General features: G+C 35.9%; 2 protein-coding genes across 3 annotated transcripts; both read right to left on the bottom strand.

The window, feature by feature from the left end:
• Positions 1–5,771: 5,771 nt before the first annotated feature.
• On the bottom strand, positions 5,772–6,629 carry LOC110774856 (uncharacterized). The gene is made up of 2 exons (XM_021979448.1): positions 6,426–6,629; positions 5,772–6,278 (listed from the first exon to the last, which is right to left on the bottom strand). Exons 1-2 carry the CDS (start codon positions 6,627–6,629, stop codon positions 5,772–5,774), a joined length of 711 nt encoding a protein of 236 aa, XP_021835140.1.
• An 8,983-nt stretch (positions 6,630–15,612) lies between these two features.
• Positions 15,613–20,751, bottom strand: LOC110774855 (probable leucine-rich repeat receptor-like protein kinase At5g49770). Of its 2 annotated transcripts, none has more exons than XM_021979447.2 (8): positions 20,246–20,751; positions 19,182–19,388; positions 18,884–19,089; positions 18,010–18,136; positions 17,862–17,933; positions 16,640–16,826; positions 16,410–16,542; positions 15,613–16,124 (listed from the first exon to the last, which is right to left on the bottom strand). In XM_021979447.2, exons 2-8 carry the CDS (start codon positions 19,330–19,332, stop codon positions 15,861–15,863), a joined length of 1,140 nt encoding a protein of 379 aa, XP_021835139.1. In that variant the 5' UTR covers positions 19,333–19,388; positions 20,246–20,751; the 3' UTR covers positions 15,613–15,860. The 2 variants fall into 2 exon arrangements, with proteins under 2 accessions (XP_021835139.1, XP_021835137.1); XM_021979445.2 differs by having other exon boundaries at positions 18,884–19,092; positions 20,246–20,750.
• Between the last annotated feature and the right edge of the window lie 2,289 nt (positions 20,752–23,040).

Below are 23,040 nucleotides of genomic sequence, written 5' to 3'. Positions count from 1 at the left end.
ACTTTGTCAGATTCGGAGGGGATATGCCGGATCTTGGAAACCCTAAGTACAGGTACTGGCAGTTCAATTTTAGTGACTTCGATGTTGCAAATGACCAACAGGTCGCGGATTCCATCGAGTTGTTAAGGAACAACGACATCGATTTCGATAAGAATATGAGAGTAGGAGTTGAGAAAATATATTTATGAATTTTCAAATTTTGTAATAGGTGATTTTTTTGCCATGATTATGCTCCTGCTCAATTTTCCGGTTCATCGGTTTGGGTTTGTTAATTCGGATTCTGATGAACTGAATCTCTTTGTTTTTAATTTTTTTTATTAATTTGTTTTTTTTTTTGTCCATATAAGTGAACCTGATTCTTCCTTACACGGGATAGGTTGAGATTTCAATTGATAATTTGTTTTAAGTAAATTGGTAAGTGCATTGTGTTTTTTTAATTACGACTTTTGACGAAGGTTTTTCTATTTGTTTGAAATCTTTGATGTAATTCGCAGATGCTAAATGAGATCATGTACCTAAATAATTATGGTAATTCACGAAGGTTTCTGTCCAGCTACATGTCCTGATAGCTTTAATCATTGTTATTTCTCCCTGTATCGTGCTGCAACATAAGAATACCAGGTTTCTGTCCATCCCTGTATCGTGCTGCAACATAAGATTATTCCGTAATTGCTTGCTTCATATCAGTTCCTGTTTTGGAATATGGATACTCCTTATCCTACCTTACAAGTTACAACTAAGTGGAAGCTAGAGGATAGTGGTACACAGTAGACGCTCTATAGATCTCACATAACTATTGGGCCTTCTAACTTAGCTGTTATTTTCTTTTGGCTTGACAGCTAATTTGCCTATAATGTCTGAATTTAATTGGTCATAGTATATTAACATTTCCAAAGTTGTTGAGTGTAAAATCAATGTGAAGAATTTGAGGAATCTTCAAGTCTTTGGATCAATGAACATTGTACATTTTTTTTTCTAGTAACATTTTAAAAAAAAATCTTGGATCTATTTTAATTCCATTCCTGTTAGTGAGCTCCCGTTCCTTCTTATTTTTGCACATTAGAGTTTCGAATCTTATATCGTATAATAACTTTTTATAGTAGATGGAAAGCTTGATAAAGATGGGAAGTTTATAGTAGATTTTCCGTATGGACCACCTATCATTGTTATAAACCTGAGATATCTCTGATGTTGCTGCTTCTTTCTTTGTTTTCGTTCATCATCATATAATAATTTTTCTGTTGTAGCTAAGAAAACTTTCTTAATTTGTATCATTTCCCAGTAAATTGATTTAATTTCTTTATTTCGGCATTAAGATTTAGATTCTTTGTCATGTAAAAGCATGATTACTCTTTTTCACTATTTAGATGTATGATTGTATAGTATAACCTTAATTTTTTTAAATAAGAACTTTGTGAATATTTTTTTTATCTAATATTTGTATTTAGTGGTAGTAATACAATTTTAAGTTTTTATATTATCCCGCACACATCGCGTGCATATAAGACTAGTAGGAAATAAGCAAAGTTTATATCTGATATGATACAAACTCTCGGTTATGCAAAATGTATTGCTTGTATTGAGTTGTTATAAATGATTTACATTGGTATTTATAGTGGTGATTCCACTATTCAATGTCAAGCTACTACCTAGTTTACCTAGAGTAGGAGGCAAGAAATTTTGCCAATTCATTAAATGCAAGGTTGGACATTCACATTTTGTAGTGTAAATGTTTGACTCTTAACACTCCCCCTTGAATGTCCATCCTTAACGATGTACTAGTTTTGTGATTATATGCTTTTGTATACTGCCTCATTAAAAACCTTGTCAGGAAAAACCCAGTAGGATAAAAATCTGATCGAAGGGAAAAAGAGTGCAGTGCATATAATACTCCCCCTCAATTTAATACAGCTCACGAAGACGACGCATTCCAATTTTGTGTACCAACTGCTCAAATCTCTTTGATGGAAGAGATTTGGTAAACAAATCTGCAAGATTGTCACACGACTAGATCTGTTGGACGTTTATCGTTCCTTCTTTCTGGAGATCGTGTGTGAAGAACAACTTTGGAGATATGTGTTTTGTTCGATCACCTTTGATGTACCCTTCAGTTACTTGTGCGATGCATGCAGTATTGTCTTCGTAGAAGATGGTAGGATTTTCTGTTACTGAGTTCATTCCACATCCTTCTTGGATATTACTGATCATTGACCTGAGCCATACACATTCTCGTCCAGCTTCATAAAGAGCAATCAATTCCGCATGGTTTGATGATGTAGCGGTCAATGTTTGTTTCGTTGATTTCCAGGATATTGCAGTACCTCCATAAGTGAACAAATATCCAGTTTGTGACTTGGCCTTCTGTGGATCCGATAAGTATCCAGCATCTGCATATCCAATGAGAGTATCATCTTTTCTTGACTGATAGAGTAGACCAAGATCTGGTTTTCCTCGTAGATAACGGAATAAATGTCTTATTCTATTCCAATGTCTCTTTGTTGGCGAATTGCTATACCTGGCTAACAAGTTCACATAAAAAGCAATATCGGGTCTAGTATTGTTAGCTAAATACATTAAAGCTCCAATTGCACTTAGATATGGTACTTCAGGACCAAGAATTTCTTCATTTTCATCTCGAGGTCTGAATGGATCATCTTTCATATTCAAAGATCGAACGATCATAGGGGAATTCATTGGATGTGATTTGTCCATGTAAAAGCGTTTTAGGACCCTTTCTGTGTAATTTGATTGATGGACAAAAATTCCCTCTTTCAAGTGCTCAATTTGTAGTCCAAGACAAAATTTGGTTTTTCCAAGATCTTTCATCTCAAATTCTTTCATCAAGTATTTTGCAGTTTGTTCAAGTTCTCTTGGAGTTCCAATGATATTTAAATCATCCACATATACTACAATGATAGCGAATCCTGACTGGGATCGCTTAATGACGCAGGGACTGATTTGGTTGTTTTTGAATCCTTCTTTCACAAGATATTCACTAAGACGATTATACCACATTCTTCCAGATTGTTTTAGCCCATAAAGTGACCTTTTCAGCTTTATGGAAAGCATTTCTTTAGGTTTGTGGTTTTCTGGTAATTTTAGTCCTTCAGGGACTTTCATATAAATGTCTGCGTCAAGTGACCCATATAAATATGCGGTCACAGCGTCCATTAATCGCATTTGCAGTTTTTTCGAAACCGTCAAGCTTACCAAAAAAATCTTAGTGTAGTAGCATCAACTACTGGAGAATATGTCTCCTCATAATCAATCCCTGGTATTTGAGAGAAACCTTGGGCAACTAGCCTTGCCTTGTATCTTGTAACCTTATTGTTCTCATTCCTTTTTCTCACAAATACCCATTTGTGTCCGACAGGTTTTACACCCTCTGGTGTAGTGGATATTTTCCCAAAAACTTCTCGTTTTTCAAGGAATTTCAATTCTGCATGAATTGCCTCTTTCCATTTTGGACAATCATGTCTGCGACGACATTCATCCACTGTTTTCGGTTCAGGGTCATCATTATCAGATATCAATTCAATTGCAATGGAGTAAGCAAATATTTGATCTACGATAACATTTTTCTGGTTGTAATGTTTCTTGGTTGAAACATAGTTCATTGAAATTTCATCGTTATCGACTTCTTTATGTTTTTCTTCCTCCTCTTTAGGAGGATAATCTCTTTCAACATTTTCCTCTTCATGTAATCTTTCATGACCTTCTTTTGGAGGATCAATATTGATTTCATTTGTTACTTCATCAGGCCTCTTTACCTTTCTTGGCTTAGAATCTTTTGAACCAAATGGCCTTCCACGTTTTCTTCGTGCCATAGACTCATTTTCAATGGCCTTATTATCAGTGGGAATTTCAATGCGTGCAGGTGCATTCTCTGCTGGTATATGTGACTTTGTCACCTTCTTTGTATCCGTGAATGCATCAGGAAATTGATTTACAACACTTTGTAAATGAACAATTTTCTTGACTTCTTGTTCACATGAATTTGTTCGTGGATCAAATATTGACAGTTGTGTTGCATTCCATATGATTTCAATCTCCTTTTTCCGTGGGTCCACTTTCTCTCCCCCTAAGGCTGGGAATACCGACTCATTAAAATGACAGTCAGCGAACCTTGCTTTAAGTAAATCGCCAGTCATTGGCTCAAGGTATCTAATTATGGAGGGGGAATCAACCCAACATAAATTCCCAGCCTTCTTTATGGACCCATTTTTGTGCGTTGGGGTGGAGCAATGGGAACATACACGGCACAACCAATTATTTTTAGATGTGAGACATTTGGTTCTCGATCATATACCAACTGTAATGGTGAGAACTCATGATAAGCTGTCGGTCTCAATCTTATTAACGCTGCCGCGTGTAAAATAGCATGGCCCCAAGCAGATGAGGGTAATTTTGATCGCATTAACAATGGTCTTGCAATCAATTGTAGTCTCTTGATCAGTGACTCAGCGAGACCATTTTGTGTATGCACATGAGCCACTGGATGTTCAACAACAATTCCAACCGACATGTAGTAATCATTAAAAGTTTGGGATGTAAATTCCCCAGCATTGTCGAGTCTTATTTTCTTTATTGTATGGTTTGGGAATTGAGTCCTTAATTTGATGATCTGAGCAAGTAGAATAGCAAATGCAACATTTCTAATTGACAAGAGACTCACATGTGACCATCATGTTTAAGCATCAATCAATACCATAAAATATCGAAATGGTCCACTTGCAGTATTAATTGGCCCGCAAATATCTCCCTAAATTCTTTCTAAAAATGATGGAGATTCAGTGGTAATTTTGTTTTTGGATGGCCTTATAATCAATTTGCCAAGTGAGCATGCAGAGCATGTCAATTCATTTGATCGGGGTATTTTAACATTCCTTATTGAATGCCCGATTGAATTTGCTATAACCTTGTGCATCATTCCTGTTCCAGGATAACCCAAACGGTCATGCCATAATGTGAGCAAATTCTTGTCATCTAACTTCTTGTTAGATATCATATTTATTTCAATTGGCCGTATATCTATACGATATAGCCCCGAAGAATACGCTGGAAATTTCTCAAAAATATGTTTCTTGCCACATTTTTCTGCCGTGAGGCATAAATATTCTTTTTGATCCACTGTCATTATTTCTAAACGATAACCATTTTGACGCACATCTTTAAAACTTAAGAGATTTCTTCGAGATTTACTCGAATATAAAGCGTCATTAATAATCAATTTTGTTCCATTTGTGAGCACAATGCAAGATCTTCCAGATCCTTCTATTAGCTTTGCTGTCCCGGAAATGGTATTTCCATTTGCTTGAAACTTTGTCAAATTTGAAAAATACTTTGTATCTTTTAAGATAGTATGCGTTGTTGCACTATCCAAAAGGCATTGATATTGAGAACCAACTTCAGGTGGATTCATATCTTCATAAATAAATATGCAATTAGTTTAGAGAAATGATGATGATAAAAAGTTTATTGATTAAAATTCATGACAAGGTAAACGAAAAGTACATAAGAAAAATACATAAGAACAATACATGACATAATTTTAGATGGGGGTATCTATATGTTACTATTATCCCCAGATATCAAATCATTGCCATTTTCAGGGTTATCCATGAAGAAATCAGACACATCAAAACTTGGCACTGAGGTATTTTCCTTATTTACATAGTTTGCCTCTGCAACTTTTCCTTTGCCTTTTATGGATGCTTGGTACAAATCTACCAAATGTTTGGCAGTACGGCATGTTTTCCCCCAATGGCTAGTCATGCCACATCTAAAGCATGTGTCTTTTTCTTTCGAGGGGGTCTGCTTTTGATTTCCTTGTTGATGCCCTTTTTGGTTATTGTCTCTAGGGGCGAGATAACTCTGCCATGACCACGACCACGGCCACGCCCGCGGTGGTTTCCACGTCCTCTACCGCGATGGTTATATCCTCCACGTCCACCTCTATGAGCAACATTTTCCTCGGGTGGGTTTGAGCTTTCAACAGCAGTTGATTCATTGAATGCCATAGACCCAGTTGGTCTAAGATTATGGTTTTTCAACAGAAGATCGTTTTTCTGTTCGGCAACGAGTAGTATAGAAATCAGCTCAGAGTATTTCTTAAAGTCCCTCTCTCGGTATTGCTGTTGCAATACAATATTGTTCGCATGAAATGTGGAGAGGGTTTTCTCTATCATTTGATCTTTTGTGACCGCTTGGTCACAGTATTTCAGTAATGATACAATTTTGAATAGTGTGGAGTTATATTCACTGACAGATTTAAAATCCTGGAACCTCAGATTGGTCCAGTCAAATTGAGCCTTTGGTAGGAGCACCCTTTTAGGTGTCCATATCTTTCTTTAAGGCTATCCCACAACTCTTTGGGATTTTCCACCAACAGATATTCAGTTTTCAGGTTGTCATGTAAATAATGCCTTATAAGTTATAAGGACTGTGGCTTTGGCCTTTTCCTGCTCGGTGGCAGTTTTGATTTCTATAGTGCCTGGAACCATTATATCTTTTATGGTATGGTCCAGTCCTTGGGCTTTTAAATTCATCTGTGCATCAACAGTCCATTCCAGAAAATTGTGCCCAGACAAGTCTAGCACATTGAATTGTCTTTTCATCAAATCTCCCATTTTAACTACAATCAAATAATCATTAAACTTAGTAATCAACATTATAATTAATTAATCATATTCATAATAATTAACTATCATTAAAATGTTGTCTTTTCTTCTCCCCTTAGTTAGTTAATATGAATCACGCATAAATAAATCTAATAACGTTAATTTAAGCAAAAAATAAGATAACAATCACAATAATAATATTACATATATGGTTAAAAAAAATTAAAAATGCAACAAACTACAATTAATACATCAAAATGGAAAATGAAGTACTACAAGAATTATGCATTTTGTTCTTACTTGCCGGAAATAAACAAAAACATAAAAAAATGGAGATCTTCATTTGTTGAAAATTATGAAAATCATTAATGCCATAAGAAGGACTACTGAGGCCATCATTTTAAAACAAAATATTGTTTTAGTTTTCTTAAATCTTCCTCGAAGGTGAAGACGTGTGGAGGGTCGGGGTTGCCGGCCAGAAACATGTTTGATCGGAAAAAATGGAGGAGGAAAATAAGAGGAAAATTTGTGATTTTGATAAAAAGTAAGAAGGAGATAAGATGTTGTTTGGTGAAAATGGGACGGGTAATCCCCCTTTTATAGGGGATAAATCATGATTGTATTATACAATTTGTTACAGTAAACTGGTATATTATAGTCTAAAGAGGTTAATAATTTTATTATTTACTACCAAAAAAATATCAGTATGGATTTGAAAAGAAATAATGGATATATAGAATTAAAATTGTAAAAAGATATCCCCCGGGATGCAAGCCGTAATGGTCCGAGAACCCTAGTCTGTTTAAGAGATCGTGGGTTCGAAAAAAATAAAATAAAGATGTAGCTGAAAATAAAGGCTACATCGTTTTTACCACAAAAAAATATATTATTTTAAGTCTAGTCTAGCTATATGCATGTAGGCATGCAAATGAATAATATATATATATATATGTAATGATAATGCATGGCTAATATTACTATGCATGCATGTAGTACGTAAGAGTGCATATATACAACTATGCATGCATGAATGAGAAAAAACAACCAAGTGTCATAAATAAATTACACATGCATTTTCTCCTTTTACCAAGTTGATCATAAGACCGGTAGCAATGTGAACTATCTTTTATGATTAAAAACGGGTGTTTAGAGTTTTTGATATAGAGGATCCCAAATATGGGCAACTATAAAGCATACTCCTCAAAAACATTTTGTTAAGAATATAACCACTTTCTCTAAAATTTTGAGTAACAGATAAAAAATATGCCTGAGGAAAATTGGTGCGGATAACGTGTTGTGAGGTAATAGGAAATAAGAAAAGTTTATATCTGATATGATACAAACTCTCGGTTATGCAAAATGTATTGCTTGTATTGAGTTGTTACAAATGATTTACATTGGTATTTATAGTGGTGATTCCACTATTCAATGTCAAGCTACTACCTAGTTTACCTAGAGTAGGAGGCAAGAAATTTTGCCAATTCATTAAATGCAAGGTTGGACATTCACATTTTGTAGTGTAAATGTTTGACTCTTAACAATTTGTGAATAGTCAAACAATATTGTATTTTCGTAAACATATCGGTAAGAAAACTAAAAAGAAGGTGGAAATTATAAAAGAAACAAAAAAAGTAAATTGAATAAAATATTAGTTAACATAATATAATTTGAAGTTAATAGAATAAAATGTGAGTTTAAATGAATAAAAAAATTGAAGTTAAATGTATATCTTGAAAGTGTATTTATTTACGATTTTTCCATGTGATTTGTCGAGTGTATTTATTGGTTTGGAATCATGATCACCCAAGTGTAAGTGTGTAACTACATAGGGTTGTTGGTCGGGACGGACGAGTCATGTCGAAAATTTAAAACATGTGTCCCATGCTGGCTAGTACCGTGGGCCCTTGTATCGAGTCGGATTGGACCGTCGTGCATAAACCTAATTTTATTAAATTTAGCATGCTTTGTAGAGATCCGCCCGTGTTGTACCTTGTCGTGCTTTTTTCAAAAAATGCGGCCCACGACTGTGCCCCCTTGTCGAACCAAGATTTTTTGTGTCGGGTCAGACCTCGGGTCGACCCGACCGACACCGATCTTTAGGTGTAACCATGTTAAAGGGTTAAAAGCATAAGTGATGGCAAGTTACAACCTTTGCAACTTTGTTAGCCACATCAGATTTTGAACCTCCTATATTTTTTTGGGGTTGCCTCGCTTTTGCACCCAAAAAAACAACAATTTCAACCTCCTACCTCTTTCATAGAAAGGCCACAATCCACAAGCCACAACATCTTATAGCATGTATAGACCCCACGTGTCAATAAATTTTTCAACATAAATTTTACTACTCTTTTCGTCCCATATTAATTGTTCTATTTTTTTTATTTCTGGTATCCCAAAATGATACTCTCCTCATCTCATATTGGTCGTCATGTTTCACTATTTTCACGAGAATTAGGAAAATTAACAACAACAACAACAACAACCACAACCGCATCTGCCGCTTCTCCCCTCTCTCCCTCTTTTTTCTCTCTTTTTAGGGTTTATAAAAATTAGGGTTTTCTAGGGCGGAAATAGCCAATTTTCTTCGGAAATTTGGTTATTTCCGCCCTTTCTCTTTCAATTCCGTTGTGTTTTTGCGTTAGATCTCAATAAGTACCCCTATGGTGGGTTTGATTGTTTCGGTGTAGTAAGTACCCCTATAGTGGGTTTGTTTTTAGTTAAGTTTTGTGTGTTTAGTTTAGTTCAGGTTGTTTCTTTGGTAAAGATTTATGCGGGATCGAAAAATATGTCAATCTTTCGACTACAATCAGACGAATCAGACGGAAATCATATTTGTCACGGCTACAACAAATCTATAGACCCCCTCGTCCATGAAGGCTGTAAATTACAGCGATATAAAAGAGGGTATACAGAATGTTTGATATACTACGATCGTAGCTATGGTGAAAAGAAGTTTTTATTTGATTCGATTGTTATGTATTTGTTAGATTTATATCTTTATATAGATGTCGTATGACTTTTTATCAATGAATTAATTTGTTTTATAAAAAAAAAAAACAACCACAACCGCACCCACCACCACTATTCAAGAGAGAAAAAGAGGAGAAATGAAGTAGCAACAAACAAAAAACAACCATGGAACCAATTCCTCTCTATACACTATTCACTGCACCTATCAAGTCACACCCACCACCAAACTGCACCCATATTCAGAAGAAATTCAAGAGCAAAAACCCAGAAGGAGAGGATAAGGTGGAAAAAACAGAGGATGGGATGGAGCAGCAACAACCATAACAACAACCACAAAAGCAATTACTTGATTTAATCCACCGGAAATCACTCAATTCCATAACCCTACCCTAACACCAACATCGCAACCTTTTTTGAAATAGTCACTTCCACCCTAACTGCCAAGGATTTTTTTATTTGTAAACGTCGTTTGGGATAAATGAAGGATTCTTGGTTTTGATTGTTAGGATATTTGACAAATAGGCGGTGAAAGGCAGTAGAGGTGGTTGTTCTATGAAGAAAAATATGGGTTTGGGATGAATTGAGGAGAGAGGAAGTGAAGGATAGAGGGACGCGTTTGGTTATAACAAACTGGTATCACACTATAAAAAAACGGTGATTTAGCGACTGAATTTTCCGACCATAAGAAAAGTAGTCGGTAAAATATAATTTTACCGACTAATAAAATAATAGTCGTTAATATTATTTTTTACCGACTAAAATTAAGTGGTCGGTAATTTACGACCACTTTGCAAGTAAACTACGACTACTTAATAGTCGTGAATTAAGTCGACCAAAACTAATATTCAAAAAAAACTTACCGACTAATTTTACCGACTAAATATTTTACCGACTACTTAAATGTAGTCGGAATTTACCGACTACATTGAGGTTTGGTCATCAAAATAAAGTTTTACCGACTACTTTAAAGTTGGTCGTTAATTTAACGACTACAAAAGTAGTCGGTAAAATATCGACCAAAAAGAAATATTTCGCAAAAAATTTCCGACCAAAATGTTGGTCGTAAATTTATAAAATCTCAAAAAATATAAAAACATTAAAAATTTACCGACTACTAAAATATGTTACCGACCACAATACGTATTTTTCCTTTTCTCTAAATAAAATAAAATAGCAACTAAAGGGACATGAGTCACATGACCCACAAATGCAAAACCTAAAATCTAAACCCCCCATTTCCTTATTGCCGCCTCCCTCCCCATTTCTCTTTCTCTCTCATCAACTTCTTTCAATTCTCTTTCATTAGCTTTCCTTTTTTCTTTCTCCCATGATCTCATCTGCACCCTTCATCTTCTCTTCTCATTATTGTCTCTATTTACTTTCATCCTCTTTCTTTTCGTTTTTAATTTAATTTCTATGGTCCATTTTTTTATTTAATACGAAGGACTCAAGCGCGTATGATACAGGAGTTATGTTCAATAATGGCTAAATCAACAGATCTGCTCGGGTATATGCTCGAAGGGGGGTTTTTGAGCATATTCGTTCGTAATATAGAGGTGAATTGTTTAATTCCTTCAATTTTTATGTTATTTTTGTTTAATTATTGGGATTTTGAAAATAATGCTTTATTTTTCCTAAGTAATGGAATCTTTTTTATGTTTGGTAATATTGGGGAGGAATTGACATTTAGGGTTTATGATATTGATTTGTGGTTAAATGAACTGTATAGCAGATGTGAGACGTCAGACGACCATCGATTCATAATCAGTAATCAAGGGACTCAAGCAGGAAGAAATGAATCAAATGCTAATCAGAGGAAGAACTATTCTAAATAATTTTAGGATCTCAATTTTTGTTTTTATTTTATTAAAACTTTATAGAATTTTAATTATAAATTTTCAGAGACTCCGTATATATTAGATTTTTGGATTTTTTGTAATTTATTTGGGGATTTGCTATCTTAATAATAAATATAAAAGATCTTCCATGTATTTGTGTTTGATTGTAGATCATGTCTTATGAAATTTACTAGCCAATGAATGGATTTGATATTTTTTTTCTGAGACTCCGTATATATGCGCATATGCTACTGGAAGAAACAAAAGTTTTTTTTTAAAAAAATATAATTTTACCGACTACTTTTTTAGTCGGAAAATTAACGACTAAAAAAATTAGTCGGTAATTTTCTATAATTTTCCGACTACTTTGTTGGTCGTTAATTTTCCGACTACTTTGTTGGTCGTTAATTTTACGACTAAAAATGTAGTCGGTAATTTTCCGACTATTTGTAGTCGGTAAAGTAGGCATAAATTTTTACCGACTAATTTTTAGTCGGAATTTGGCCAAATTCCAACCAGAGTATCGCCGACAACCGTTTTTCGACTACTTTTAGTCGGTAAATTTTTTGCGACCAAAACGCTCTTTTACCGACTATTTTCGGCAGTCGGAAATTCGACGGTTTCTTGTAGCTAGTGTCAAGAGCTGGGTTTAGCCATGGATGATTTCAAGAACAAGTACAAGGTAGAACCTTTTAACGGGAAGACAAATTTCTCGTTGTGGAAAAGTACAATTAAGGATATTTTTATACATCAAGGTATTCACAAGACTTTGGAGGATAAGAAACCCAATTCGGTGGACAAGGAAAAGTGGGAGGATATGCAACTACGGGCTACTAGTACGATCAGGTTGGCTCTTGCACCGGAGATCAAGTACAACGTCTTAGAGGAAAATAATCCAAAAAAATTGTGGGACAAATTGATTAAGATGTAAGCATCTAAGTCATTGGCCAACAAAGTTGTTCTTGAAGAAAGACCTTTATTCACTCGAGATGGAGGAAGACAACGCACTACAAGATCATCTAAATAAGTTTAATAGCTTGATCACCCAATTGGCGAATTTAGATGTGAAAACTAAGGAGTAGGACAAGGCAATTTTATTGTTGACATCTCTCCCTAAAAGTTATAACTTTGTGATAACTAGTTTACTTGTAGGGAAGACAACAATTCCTTTGGACGATATTGTGGTGGCGTTATTCGAGGCGGAGAGGTTCATGAAGCAAGAGAGATCGTCAATCCATGGAGGAGAAAGATTAGTAGCGGAGGATAGTAGCAACAAATGGAAAGACAATAAGAAGGCGAGCAATACAGACCCTAACATCAAGTGTTGGTATTGTGACGAGGTAGGACATATACAATCAAAGTGTGTCCTAGGTACAAAGAAAACTTGATGGTGTTGAGGAACGGTAGGGTTAGAGGTGCTGCTACTATTGCTATGGATGAGGACATGGCTCTAATGGTGGAGGAGAGTAAAGATACAAAAGAGGGTTGGATTTTGGATTTGAGATGCTCACATCATATTTATTGTAGGAAGGAGTGGTTTACTTCTTATAAACAAAGTGATGGGTTGTGTGTTACCTTGCCTAATGGGGAAGAGGCAAAGGTTAAGGGTATAGGTGAGTGAGATCAAGACACATGATGGGAATATTCGAAAATTACGAGAGATGAGGTATATTTCGAGACTTGATCGCAATCTCATATCTTTGGGTCGTTTGGATGGCTTGGGTTATGCAATTCATATTGAGGGAGGTCGTTTGAAGGTCACCAAGGTTAGGAGTGTGATCTTGAAGGGACGACGTAATAAACAAAATCTCTTCATACTTGAAGGAGATAGTGATGGATTTGGCTCAAGGGAAGGCAAGCTCTGAATGTTGTTTGTTGATTCGCGAAGAGAATAAGTTGAGTTTAAGGGAAAGTTTTTAGAAATTAAACACAACTTAGTTAAGTCGACAAGAATACGAAACGGATTTGGAGTCAAATATAAGTCTTGTTTGGTTTATATCTGGTTTCCTAGTTTAATTAGAATTGTAATTAGGAAACTAGACATATTTTGGTATGTAACAATCTCTATAATTATTTAGACTTGGGGAGCAAGTATAATTCTAGTAGACGTGGGTTTCTAGTTTAGCTTATAAAAGGGGGTTTATGCCTAGCTAGAAAATAAGAGGGAAAATACATTGGTGAGAGGAATCATCAATTGAGGGGTTATTGTATTATTTTGCAGAAACTTAATAATACGATAATATTTGAGGGGAGGAAATATAAATTTCCTCACAAACACTTATGTCTTTTATTATTGCTTTTGCTATTTGTTCTATATTGTAATTGCAGGTTTGTTCCCAATCGTTCGTGGCACGCGTTTGGTTATAACAAACTGGTATCAAGAGCTGGGTTTAGCCATGGATGATTTCGGGAACAAGTACAAAGTAGAACCTTTTAACGGGAAGACAAATTTCTCGTTGTGGCAAAGTACAATTAAGGATATTCTTATACATGCATTAAGGTCTTCGTAGGACTTTGGAGGATAAGAAACTCAATTTGGTGGACAAAGACAAGTGGGAGGATATGCAACTACAGGATACTAGTAAGATCAGGTTGGCTCTTGCACCGGAGATCAAGTACAACGTCTTAGAGGAAAATAATCCAAAAGTGTTGTGGGACAAATTGATTAAGATGTATGCATCTAAGTCATTGGCCAACAAGTTGTTCTTGAAGAAAGACCTTTATTCACTCGAGATGGAGGAAGACAACACACTACAAGATCATCTAAATAAGTTTAATGGCTTGATCACCCAATTGACAATTTTGGATGTGAAAATTGAGGAGGACAAGGCAATTTTATTGTTGACATCTCTTCCTAAAAGTTATAACTCTGTGATAACTAGTTTACTTGTAGGGAAGACAACAATTGCTTTGGATGATACTGTGGTGGCGTTATTCGAGGCGGAGAGGTTCATGAAGCAAGAGAGATCGTCAATTCATGGAGGAGCAGGATTAGTAGCGGAGGATAGTAGCAACAAATGGAAAGACAATAAGAAGGCGAGCAATACAGACCCTAACATCAAGTGTTGGTATTGTGACGAGGTAGGACATATACAATCAAAGTGTGTCCTAGGTACAAAGAAAACTTGATGGTGTTGAGGAACGGTAGGGTTAGAGGTGTCGCTACTATTGCTATGGATGAGGACATGGCTCTAATGGTGGAGGAGAGTAAAGATCCAAAAGAGGGTTGGATTTTGAATTTGAGATGCTCACAACATATTTATTGTAGGAAGGAGTGGTTTACTTCTTATAAACAAAGTGATGGGTTGTGTGTTACCTTGCCTAATGGGGAAGAGGCAAAGGTTGAGGGTATAGGTGAGGTTGAGATCAAGACATATGATGGGAAGACTCGAAAATTACGAGAGGTGAGGTATATTTCAAGACTTGATCGCAATCTCATATCTTTGGGTTGTTTGGATGGCTTGAGTTATGCTATTCATATTGAGGGAGGTCGTTTGAAGGTCACCAAGGCTAGGAGTGTGATCTTGAAGGGACGACGTAATAAACAAAACCTATTCATACTTAAAGGAGGTAGTGAGGGATAAATTTTGGCTCAAGGGAAGGCAAGCTATGAATGTAGTTTTTTGATTTGCGAAAAGACTAAGTTGAGTTTAAGGGAAGGTTTGTTAGGAATTAAGCACAAGTTAGTTAAGTCGACAAGAATACGAAACGGATTTGGAGTCAAATATAAGTCTTGTCTGGTTTATATCTTGTTTACTAGTTTAATTAGAATTGTAACTAGGAAACTAGATATATTTTGGTGTGTAACAATCTCTATAATTATTTAGATTTGGGGAGCAAGTACAATTCTAATAGACGTGGGTTTTTAGTTTAGCCTATAAAAGAGGGTTTATGCTGCAGCTAGTAAATAAGAGCGACAATACATTGGTGAGAGGAATCATCAATTGAAGGGTTATTGTATTATTTTGCAGGAACTTAATAATACGATAATATTTAAGGGGAGGAAATCTAAATTTCCTCACAAACACTTGTGTGTCTTTTATTATTGTTTTTGCTATTTATTCTATATTGTAATTGCAGGTTTGTTCCCAATCGGTCGTGGCATGCGTTTGGTTATAACAAGGTCTTTTGATTGAATACCATTTCCAACATTGAAACATTTCCAAAATTGATAATAGATCAAATCCAGCAAAATCACATCACCACTATACATTAACAAACAAATAATGGTTTAGAATAAGGTCTTTTGATTGGATACACATATAAATTGAAGAGGCGGAAAAAATAAAAAAATATAACAGCTGTTCTTTATACAATTATCAAACAGCTGCATGTCTCTGATGATTTGACTTCTATTTTTCCAGATGGAGAAGATGAATGAAGAAATATTTAACAAAAATCACACCAGAAACAGTTGTGGCTGAATGCCCTATTATTTCAAACCCCTAAAAAGCTGGCTTCCAAGTGTAACTGTAGGGGTTCCTTCCCCCATGCCTGTAGTCAAGTTCATTTCTTTCTCCAATATCTGATCGAGTTCCGTAACCACATAACTAATCCCGGGTCGGAGTTCACAAGACGGATCTATACAACGGACAATCAGCTGTACAAACTCTTCCATACCTTCTACTGTGAACCTATTTCCCATTCTTGGATCAACCATGGTAGAGACAGTGCTGAAGTCATGGTAATTTAGCACCTAACAACTCAAAAGAGAAAGATACTGCCATCAAGAGAAATATCATTATCATAGTAGCTAGTAAACGGCAAGTCAACATTTTCTAATACAAATTCCAGGAACGAAATTGTGGTTGGCACTTGTATGCTCACATGCACCCCCAATCATACATTTATCATTATTGTAAGCATGACGAGGATGTCCGTTAGGGAGATATTGACATTGCAACGATATTGTGTTTTAGCAGATAAAATAACAAAACTAATCTTCAGGAAGCCACGAATAATTGTAGATAAAGATTCTTACTCGTTCGACCAAGGTTTGATTGGAGTCTGGAGAATATGATTCTCTTGCTTCCTGTCCACAGACCAACTCCAAGAGAAAAACACCAAAACTGTACATGTCACTTTTTTCAGAAAATTGTCTGAACTCTTTCACCCTTGAAGAAAAGAAAATACCAGTTACATGATATCACTGTCAAACTGTCGTACTCTTAAGGATTTGTAAAATGAAAATGTAAAAGCAATAGAGCGTACTCTGGGGCAAGAAAAATCTCATCAGCTTCCACTTGAGAAGATGTACCCGCTGCATCAGATCTTCCAAGAAAATTCCGGATTCCTGCATCTGCAACTTTTGCGACAAAATTTTCATCAACAAGCACATTTGAGGTCTTGAAGTCTTTGTGCAACAAACGGGGGCTAAGGGAATGAAGATGAGCCAAACCTGCACGATGTTAAAGCAAATGAGGCATCTCTGATTAGTATACATAATCTGTAGCCCTTCCTATTCAGAGTTAAACATAAAACAACAAATAATCCTTGGAGAAGCTTCTTAATGAAATTAGCTTTTAAAACCTTAACGTAATTGTCTGTTTTTCAAAGGAGATGCAATCAGCATTTGACTGCTTATACTCTTCAGTTCCTACGTTTTAATTAGTTTATTAGAAAATTTCCTTCCAATTACCTCTCCGAGAGTAAAACTCAGTTGACCTCTCTTTTGATGGTTACTGTTTTTCTAGTGCTAGATGGTGTACTTCTCTAGGTTGGCCTGAGATATTTGTTTCTAATGACTCTATATGGGACCTACTTTTCACGTCAATAATACAATGTGGCATATAGTAATTCATCAAGAAAACTATGAGTGCACTTGGGGTTTTGAGAAGAAGCTGCATAATGGAAACAACTGAGAGCCAATAACAAAAGTGTCATTACTTTCTTTTTTCTTTTCAGGAACCAATGTGTCATTGGTTTGTTACATGGATATTAAAAGTACCTCAGTTTTGCAATACTTGCATCGTTTCTCATTTGGGCACTATTTATCAGCCAACTTTGACAAACTTTCTTTCACCATTAATTATGTAAGAAAAGGCATATTCAAGTGAGATTTTGTTAAATTCATAACAATGCGAGATTCCAAATATCAACTTTTTATAATTTTACTTATACGCAATTAGAGATATTAATGTCCAAAGAAGCGTGTTGGAAATACGTGAAAAAAGAATGATGCAAGTATTGTGAAACGGAGGTAGTATTTTCTAGCATTGATCAAAGTTTGGAGATGTTGTTTATTAACCAAATAAATATTAGAATAAAGTCGTTGAGGTACCTTCATTTTCTATTTTCCTGATAACTAAAATTTATTGACTTGTTTACCCAGATTTATGCTCCTTTTACTTATTTTTTGTTTATTAGGGAACAAGGAAAAGAAAAACAAATACCAGGAAAGCCACAAATGCTCACGGATTTGGCAGAGGATCACCTTTAGCTGCCCCTAGAGCTATTGACAATCGGTGCTTAAATTCCAGCTTCTCTCGTGAAACATGAGCAGGTCCTGAAAAGTCCCTTATTAATTAAAGCGATAAAGAGCATGGAACAAATTGCTTAATTTTTTTTTTACTGAAAGTTACCGTATAAATGACTGGCAACACTTCCATTAGGTATGTACTCATAAACAAGAATTTGTTGATTATTTTCTTGGCAGTAACCTAAGAGTGTCACAATGTTCCGATGGTGAATAGCTGAGAGATAGCGCACCTGAGTGGAAATTATTTCTTAATGGATTTAGAAATCAATAGAAATGCAGGTGACAATGATAAACAGAAGCAAGCTTGCTAGCAAGAGTAGGAAATAAACATTTTGCATTACTATATAAGCCTTTGATGCAATGCAAACCTGTCAGTTTGACATTGTCAATTCGCCATCTCATATATAGCATGATTCAGGACAACATGCTTCGGATGATAAAGAAAGTTACTTATTGTAAAGGGTAGAAATCAACCCTTTTTTCGGTTTTAAACAGAAAAAATGTCCTTAAAGACATGTCATTCAGACATTTGTTCGGCTTATTTTGGTATGAAAAGACTGATAAATACAAATTATAAAGTACATATACATATCATCAAGATGCAGTGAAATCTACCATAACCCAGAAATTGAGAAGTTCAACATAAACATTTGCTGGTTCCCAGACTTCCCACTAAAGTTCTCCAACATATTGCTAATAATCATCAAATTTGGCATCTGAACTCTAAAGGTGCATGTTAAGAGAAATATATCCTAATAGGCATAATCAATTGTTTCATAGGAAAAGGATATCACTTTTGAAATTTATACATAGAACTGAACAAGATGTTAGACGGATAAAATGCTGCATACTCAGTTAAATGACAGGAAGAATGGAAAGACTAGTTTCTCAAACATCTCAGGCAAACAAAGTGACTAAAACCGGCAGTGAATGAGTTAAACAGCAATACTAATTCCCAGTCAAAGGATGATCATTACCTCTTCAACAAACTCTTGAGTAGGCGCAACATGCCGCTTTTTAATGGCTACCAGCACACCATCTGTGAGCAATCCCTTGTAGACCTCTCCAAACTTTCCTACTCCAATTAGACCTTGTTCACTGAAGTTCTTTGTAGCGGCACAGAGTTCTTCCCAGTTAAAGCGCCTTGCTTCTCGAAAAGACAACTCAATGCCACCAGATTTTCCTACTAAATATAAATGAGGCAAACAGGAAAATGAGCTTGACGGTGGTTGATCACGTACAGTACATACAAAAATGATAAACAATCAGTGTTACCTTGATAAGAAGGTTCAGAAGACCCAGTTTCAGAAGTTCTCGAAGCACTTCGACTACGGATGCAGCAAAACCAAATAACATATACAACTATACTAGCAAATGCCACAGCTCCTGCAACTACTCCTAATATTACTGCAAGATGCCTTGACATTTGGCACTCGAACCACTTCAGCTACTAATGGTAGTAGAAGCTATCATTCATCAAACCTGAAATTACATTGCAATGATTAAAACAGCACTATGTCTATGTATAGATAAATGCTGATAAAAAGAAAAAGTCCCACAAAAACAAAAAGTTCATAAAGAAGCTCCAACTTGAAGTCAAACATTCAAACTTAAAGGCTAACAATGACATAGAATAATCAAATGCAGAACCATTATCACAAAAATAGTGACAAAAACAAGTTGAACACTTGAGAGAACTTATATTGGAGTTTAAAGTGCCACTTTTGATCATTAAAATTAATGGTTATTCTCAACTCATCAAATAATGTGATCATCGTGGACAATTGGACACTGAATACATGGAGGTGTTGGAAATCCTAGTGAGAATACAAAAGAAAATGAGTGGGAAATGGGAAAATGTGGGAATATTATCCAGCTAAGTTGTTCTGATTATTATAGCTAACAGGAGGTTCATTAAAAAAACATCGAATTTCTATTAGCAGGACGAGATGGGTTAGGGATTGAAGCTGGCATACCCGGCCTTAGTTGCCAACAAACATTACATACAACAACAACAACAACAACAATGCCAAAGCCTTAATCACAAAAGGACGGAATCAGTTGCGAACAAACACTACTACACTACACACTCCAGATAATTTTTTGCTCCACATTGCTCAGAAATACAAAAACTACACATTTCCAACATCAATGCATGCAATTCAAATTCTTGAACTAATGACGAACAAATAATACATGAATGTGGATACATTGAAACATAGCACAAGTATAACAAAAGCATAAAAAACAGTAATTAAAAATTGGAAGTTAAAGCAACCTGAAATAACACAAAACAATCAAATTCGGGGGGAAATCTAAGCTGCATTTGCATTACCCACCTAATTTACATTTGATCTTCAAACTCTTAACAACAACCACTTCAAAATTCACCAATAAAAGTTCATGAATTGGGGTCTTTCCATTGACAGAAGGGTGTTCTTATTTAACTCCAAAAATCACAAAAAAAATATATATAATGAAGTATAAAATTTTAAAAAAGGGGGAAAAAATTTAGCAGAATCAAACCGGGCGCCGAATGAAGAAAAATAAAAATAAGAATGGGTACTTTGGAATAGCAATTGGCAGCTAATCAATCCACTTCATCAAAGTAGTACTTTGGAATAAATTAAAGTATTTTGAAGGATGAAGAACGAGAAGGAGAAAGAGGAGAGAGAAAATGCAATGCGCCCCCTTTGTTCTTGTTGTTGGATATACAAGACAATGTTGACAGAAAGTGACCCAGCGCCGACACACTCACACAACCACAAACACGCTCTCTAAGAATTAAAGCTTTCTCTCTTTTTTCTCCTCTTCAATTCAATTCATTACAGGGTTACACACTTACACTGTATTCATTTTGTAAAATGCAACCTTTTTAGACCTTACCCGAACTCTCCCCTCCAAAAAAAAAATTAAAAAAATTAGATAAGTTTTAGCAAATGAGTTAGCATAATATAAATGGATATTTCATAAGATACCCCCGAGGTTTATGTTTATTCACCGGTATCCTCGTTGTTTCACTAATTTACCGGGTACCCCTCAGGTTTCATTTTCTCGCATGAAATACCCTTAATGACCCTTAATGACTTACGGTGTTAAGTCTCTATTGGTGTGCTTTTACTATTCTACCCCTCCTTCAACTTCTACCCCCTAACCTTTCTTCTTCCTTCTTCCTATGTTCTTCCCTCAAAAAACACCCACTCTCTCACTCCCCCACTCTCTCGAGTCGGGTTCGGTCAGGTTGAAAATTTGTCGGGTCATGTCGGGTTATTTTTCCATTTCGGTTTAGGTCGGGTTCGGTTCGGGTTCGGGTCGGGTCTTTTTCTAGCCTAGTACAATTATGGGTTCGGGTCTTAACGAGTTGGGTCAAGTTCGGATCGGATAATTACCGGGTCGGTTAAAATTCAGGTCGGGTTCACTATCGGACACGGGTTAAGACCGGGAACGATAGCTATCAGGATTAGTCAATTTTTAACCTTATAATTTAACTTTTATAAATTTGGTTAAATTTGGTTTAACGCTTTTCACTTGTTCTAGATTAGGTAATTATAAAAAAATATACTAACTTGATTTAAGTTATTATTTAGTTAGGTCAATGACAAATCGGGTTGTCAACAGGTCGCGTAAATTCAGGTAACGGGTTGTCACGAATTGAGTCAATAACAGGTTTCATCGGGTTATAATCGGTTTCGGGTTGACATCGGGTCGGGTATTGAATCGGGTTCGGGTCATTTTCGGTCGGGTAAGCTGACTCAGTTTTGTTATCGGTTATATTTCGGTCGGGTATCAGGTTCGGGTCCGGGTCATGCATTAACGGGTCAAAATCGGTCGTCGGTTTTAACGGGTTGGCTACGGTCGGGTTACGGGTTTCCTATTTTAACAAAATTTCGGGTCTCGGGTCGGGCCTGGGTCCTTAAAAATACTGGTCGGTTCAGGTCGATTTCTCGGGTCGGATCAATTTTTGACAGCTCTAATACAAGACAATGATGACAGAAAGTGACCCAGCGCCGACACACTCACACAACCACAAACACGCTCTCTAAGAATTAAAGCTTTCTCTCCTTTTTCTCCTCTTCAATCCAATTCATTACAGGGTTACACACTTACACTGTATTCATTTTGTATGCAACCTTTTTAAACCTTACCCGAACTCTCCCCTCCAAAAAAAAATAAAAAAAATAAGATAAGTTTTAGCAAATGAGTTAGCATAATATAAACGGATATTTCATGAGATACCCCCGAGGTTTAAGTTTATTCAACAGATACCCTCGTTGTTTCAGTAATTCACCAGGTACCCCTCAGGTTTCATTTTCTCGCATGAAATACCCTGAATGACCCTTAATGACTTACGGTGTTAAGTCTCCATTAGTGTGCTTTTACTATTCTACCCCTCCTTCAACTTCTACCCCCTAACCTTTCTTCTTCCTTCTTCCTATGTTCTTCCCTCAAAAAACACCCACTCTCTCACTCCCCCACTCTCTCCGCCGCCCTTCGGCGTCGATTTATTCCTCAACCACCACCCCCTTTCTCCTTCCTCCGCCACATCTCCTCTTATTCTACGCCGTCAAACTGACAAGCTAAATCGTACTCCTATCAAAGATAAACCTAACGTTCACCAACTAAAAATATAGCAAGGGAAGCAGGGATCGTATCCACAGGGAAACAGGCGTTCTTTCTACTATTAAATTATTAATCTAGACTACTGGTAACAAGAGTTTGGATTGGGTTGTGTATTAAACTAAAGCAAATAATCAAATCGGAAAATAACAATATTAAAGGAATCTAGGGCAGCAGTTCACCATAAATGCAGACCGGGATTGGACAACGAACAATGACAATCAATTAACAATCATAACTAGGAAAACATGCATCTCTTGAATCTTATGAATTCCTTAGGATAGAACAACTAGCGGGCTCTCGCTACGTACTAGAAATAATTCCTATCTAATAGCCACAGACCAAAAACATCAGATTTATACCTCTCGGCGCATAATCCAAGGTTAATCAAACTCAAATCAAAATAGTCCGGCCGAACAGAATTGACGAGCAATAATAATAAGCTATAGAAATTATAATCAATCAATCAATAATCAAGCCCACATATAATCCCAATCATGCATTCATGGATCCCCTA

Source organism: Spinacia oleracea, chromosome 6 (genome assembly GCF_020520425.1).
Source record: "Spinacia oleracea cultivar Varoflay chromosome 6, BTI_SOV_V1, whole genome shotgun sequence".
Lineage (NCBI taxonomy): Eukaryota > Viridiplantae > Streptophyta > Magnoliopsida > Caryophyllales > Amaranthaceae > Spinacia > Spinacia oleracea.
This window is presented reverse-complemented; position numbering and strand designations above follow the sequence as displayed.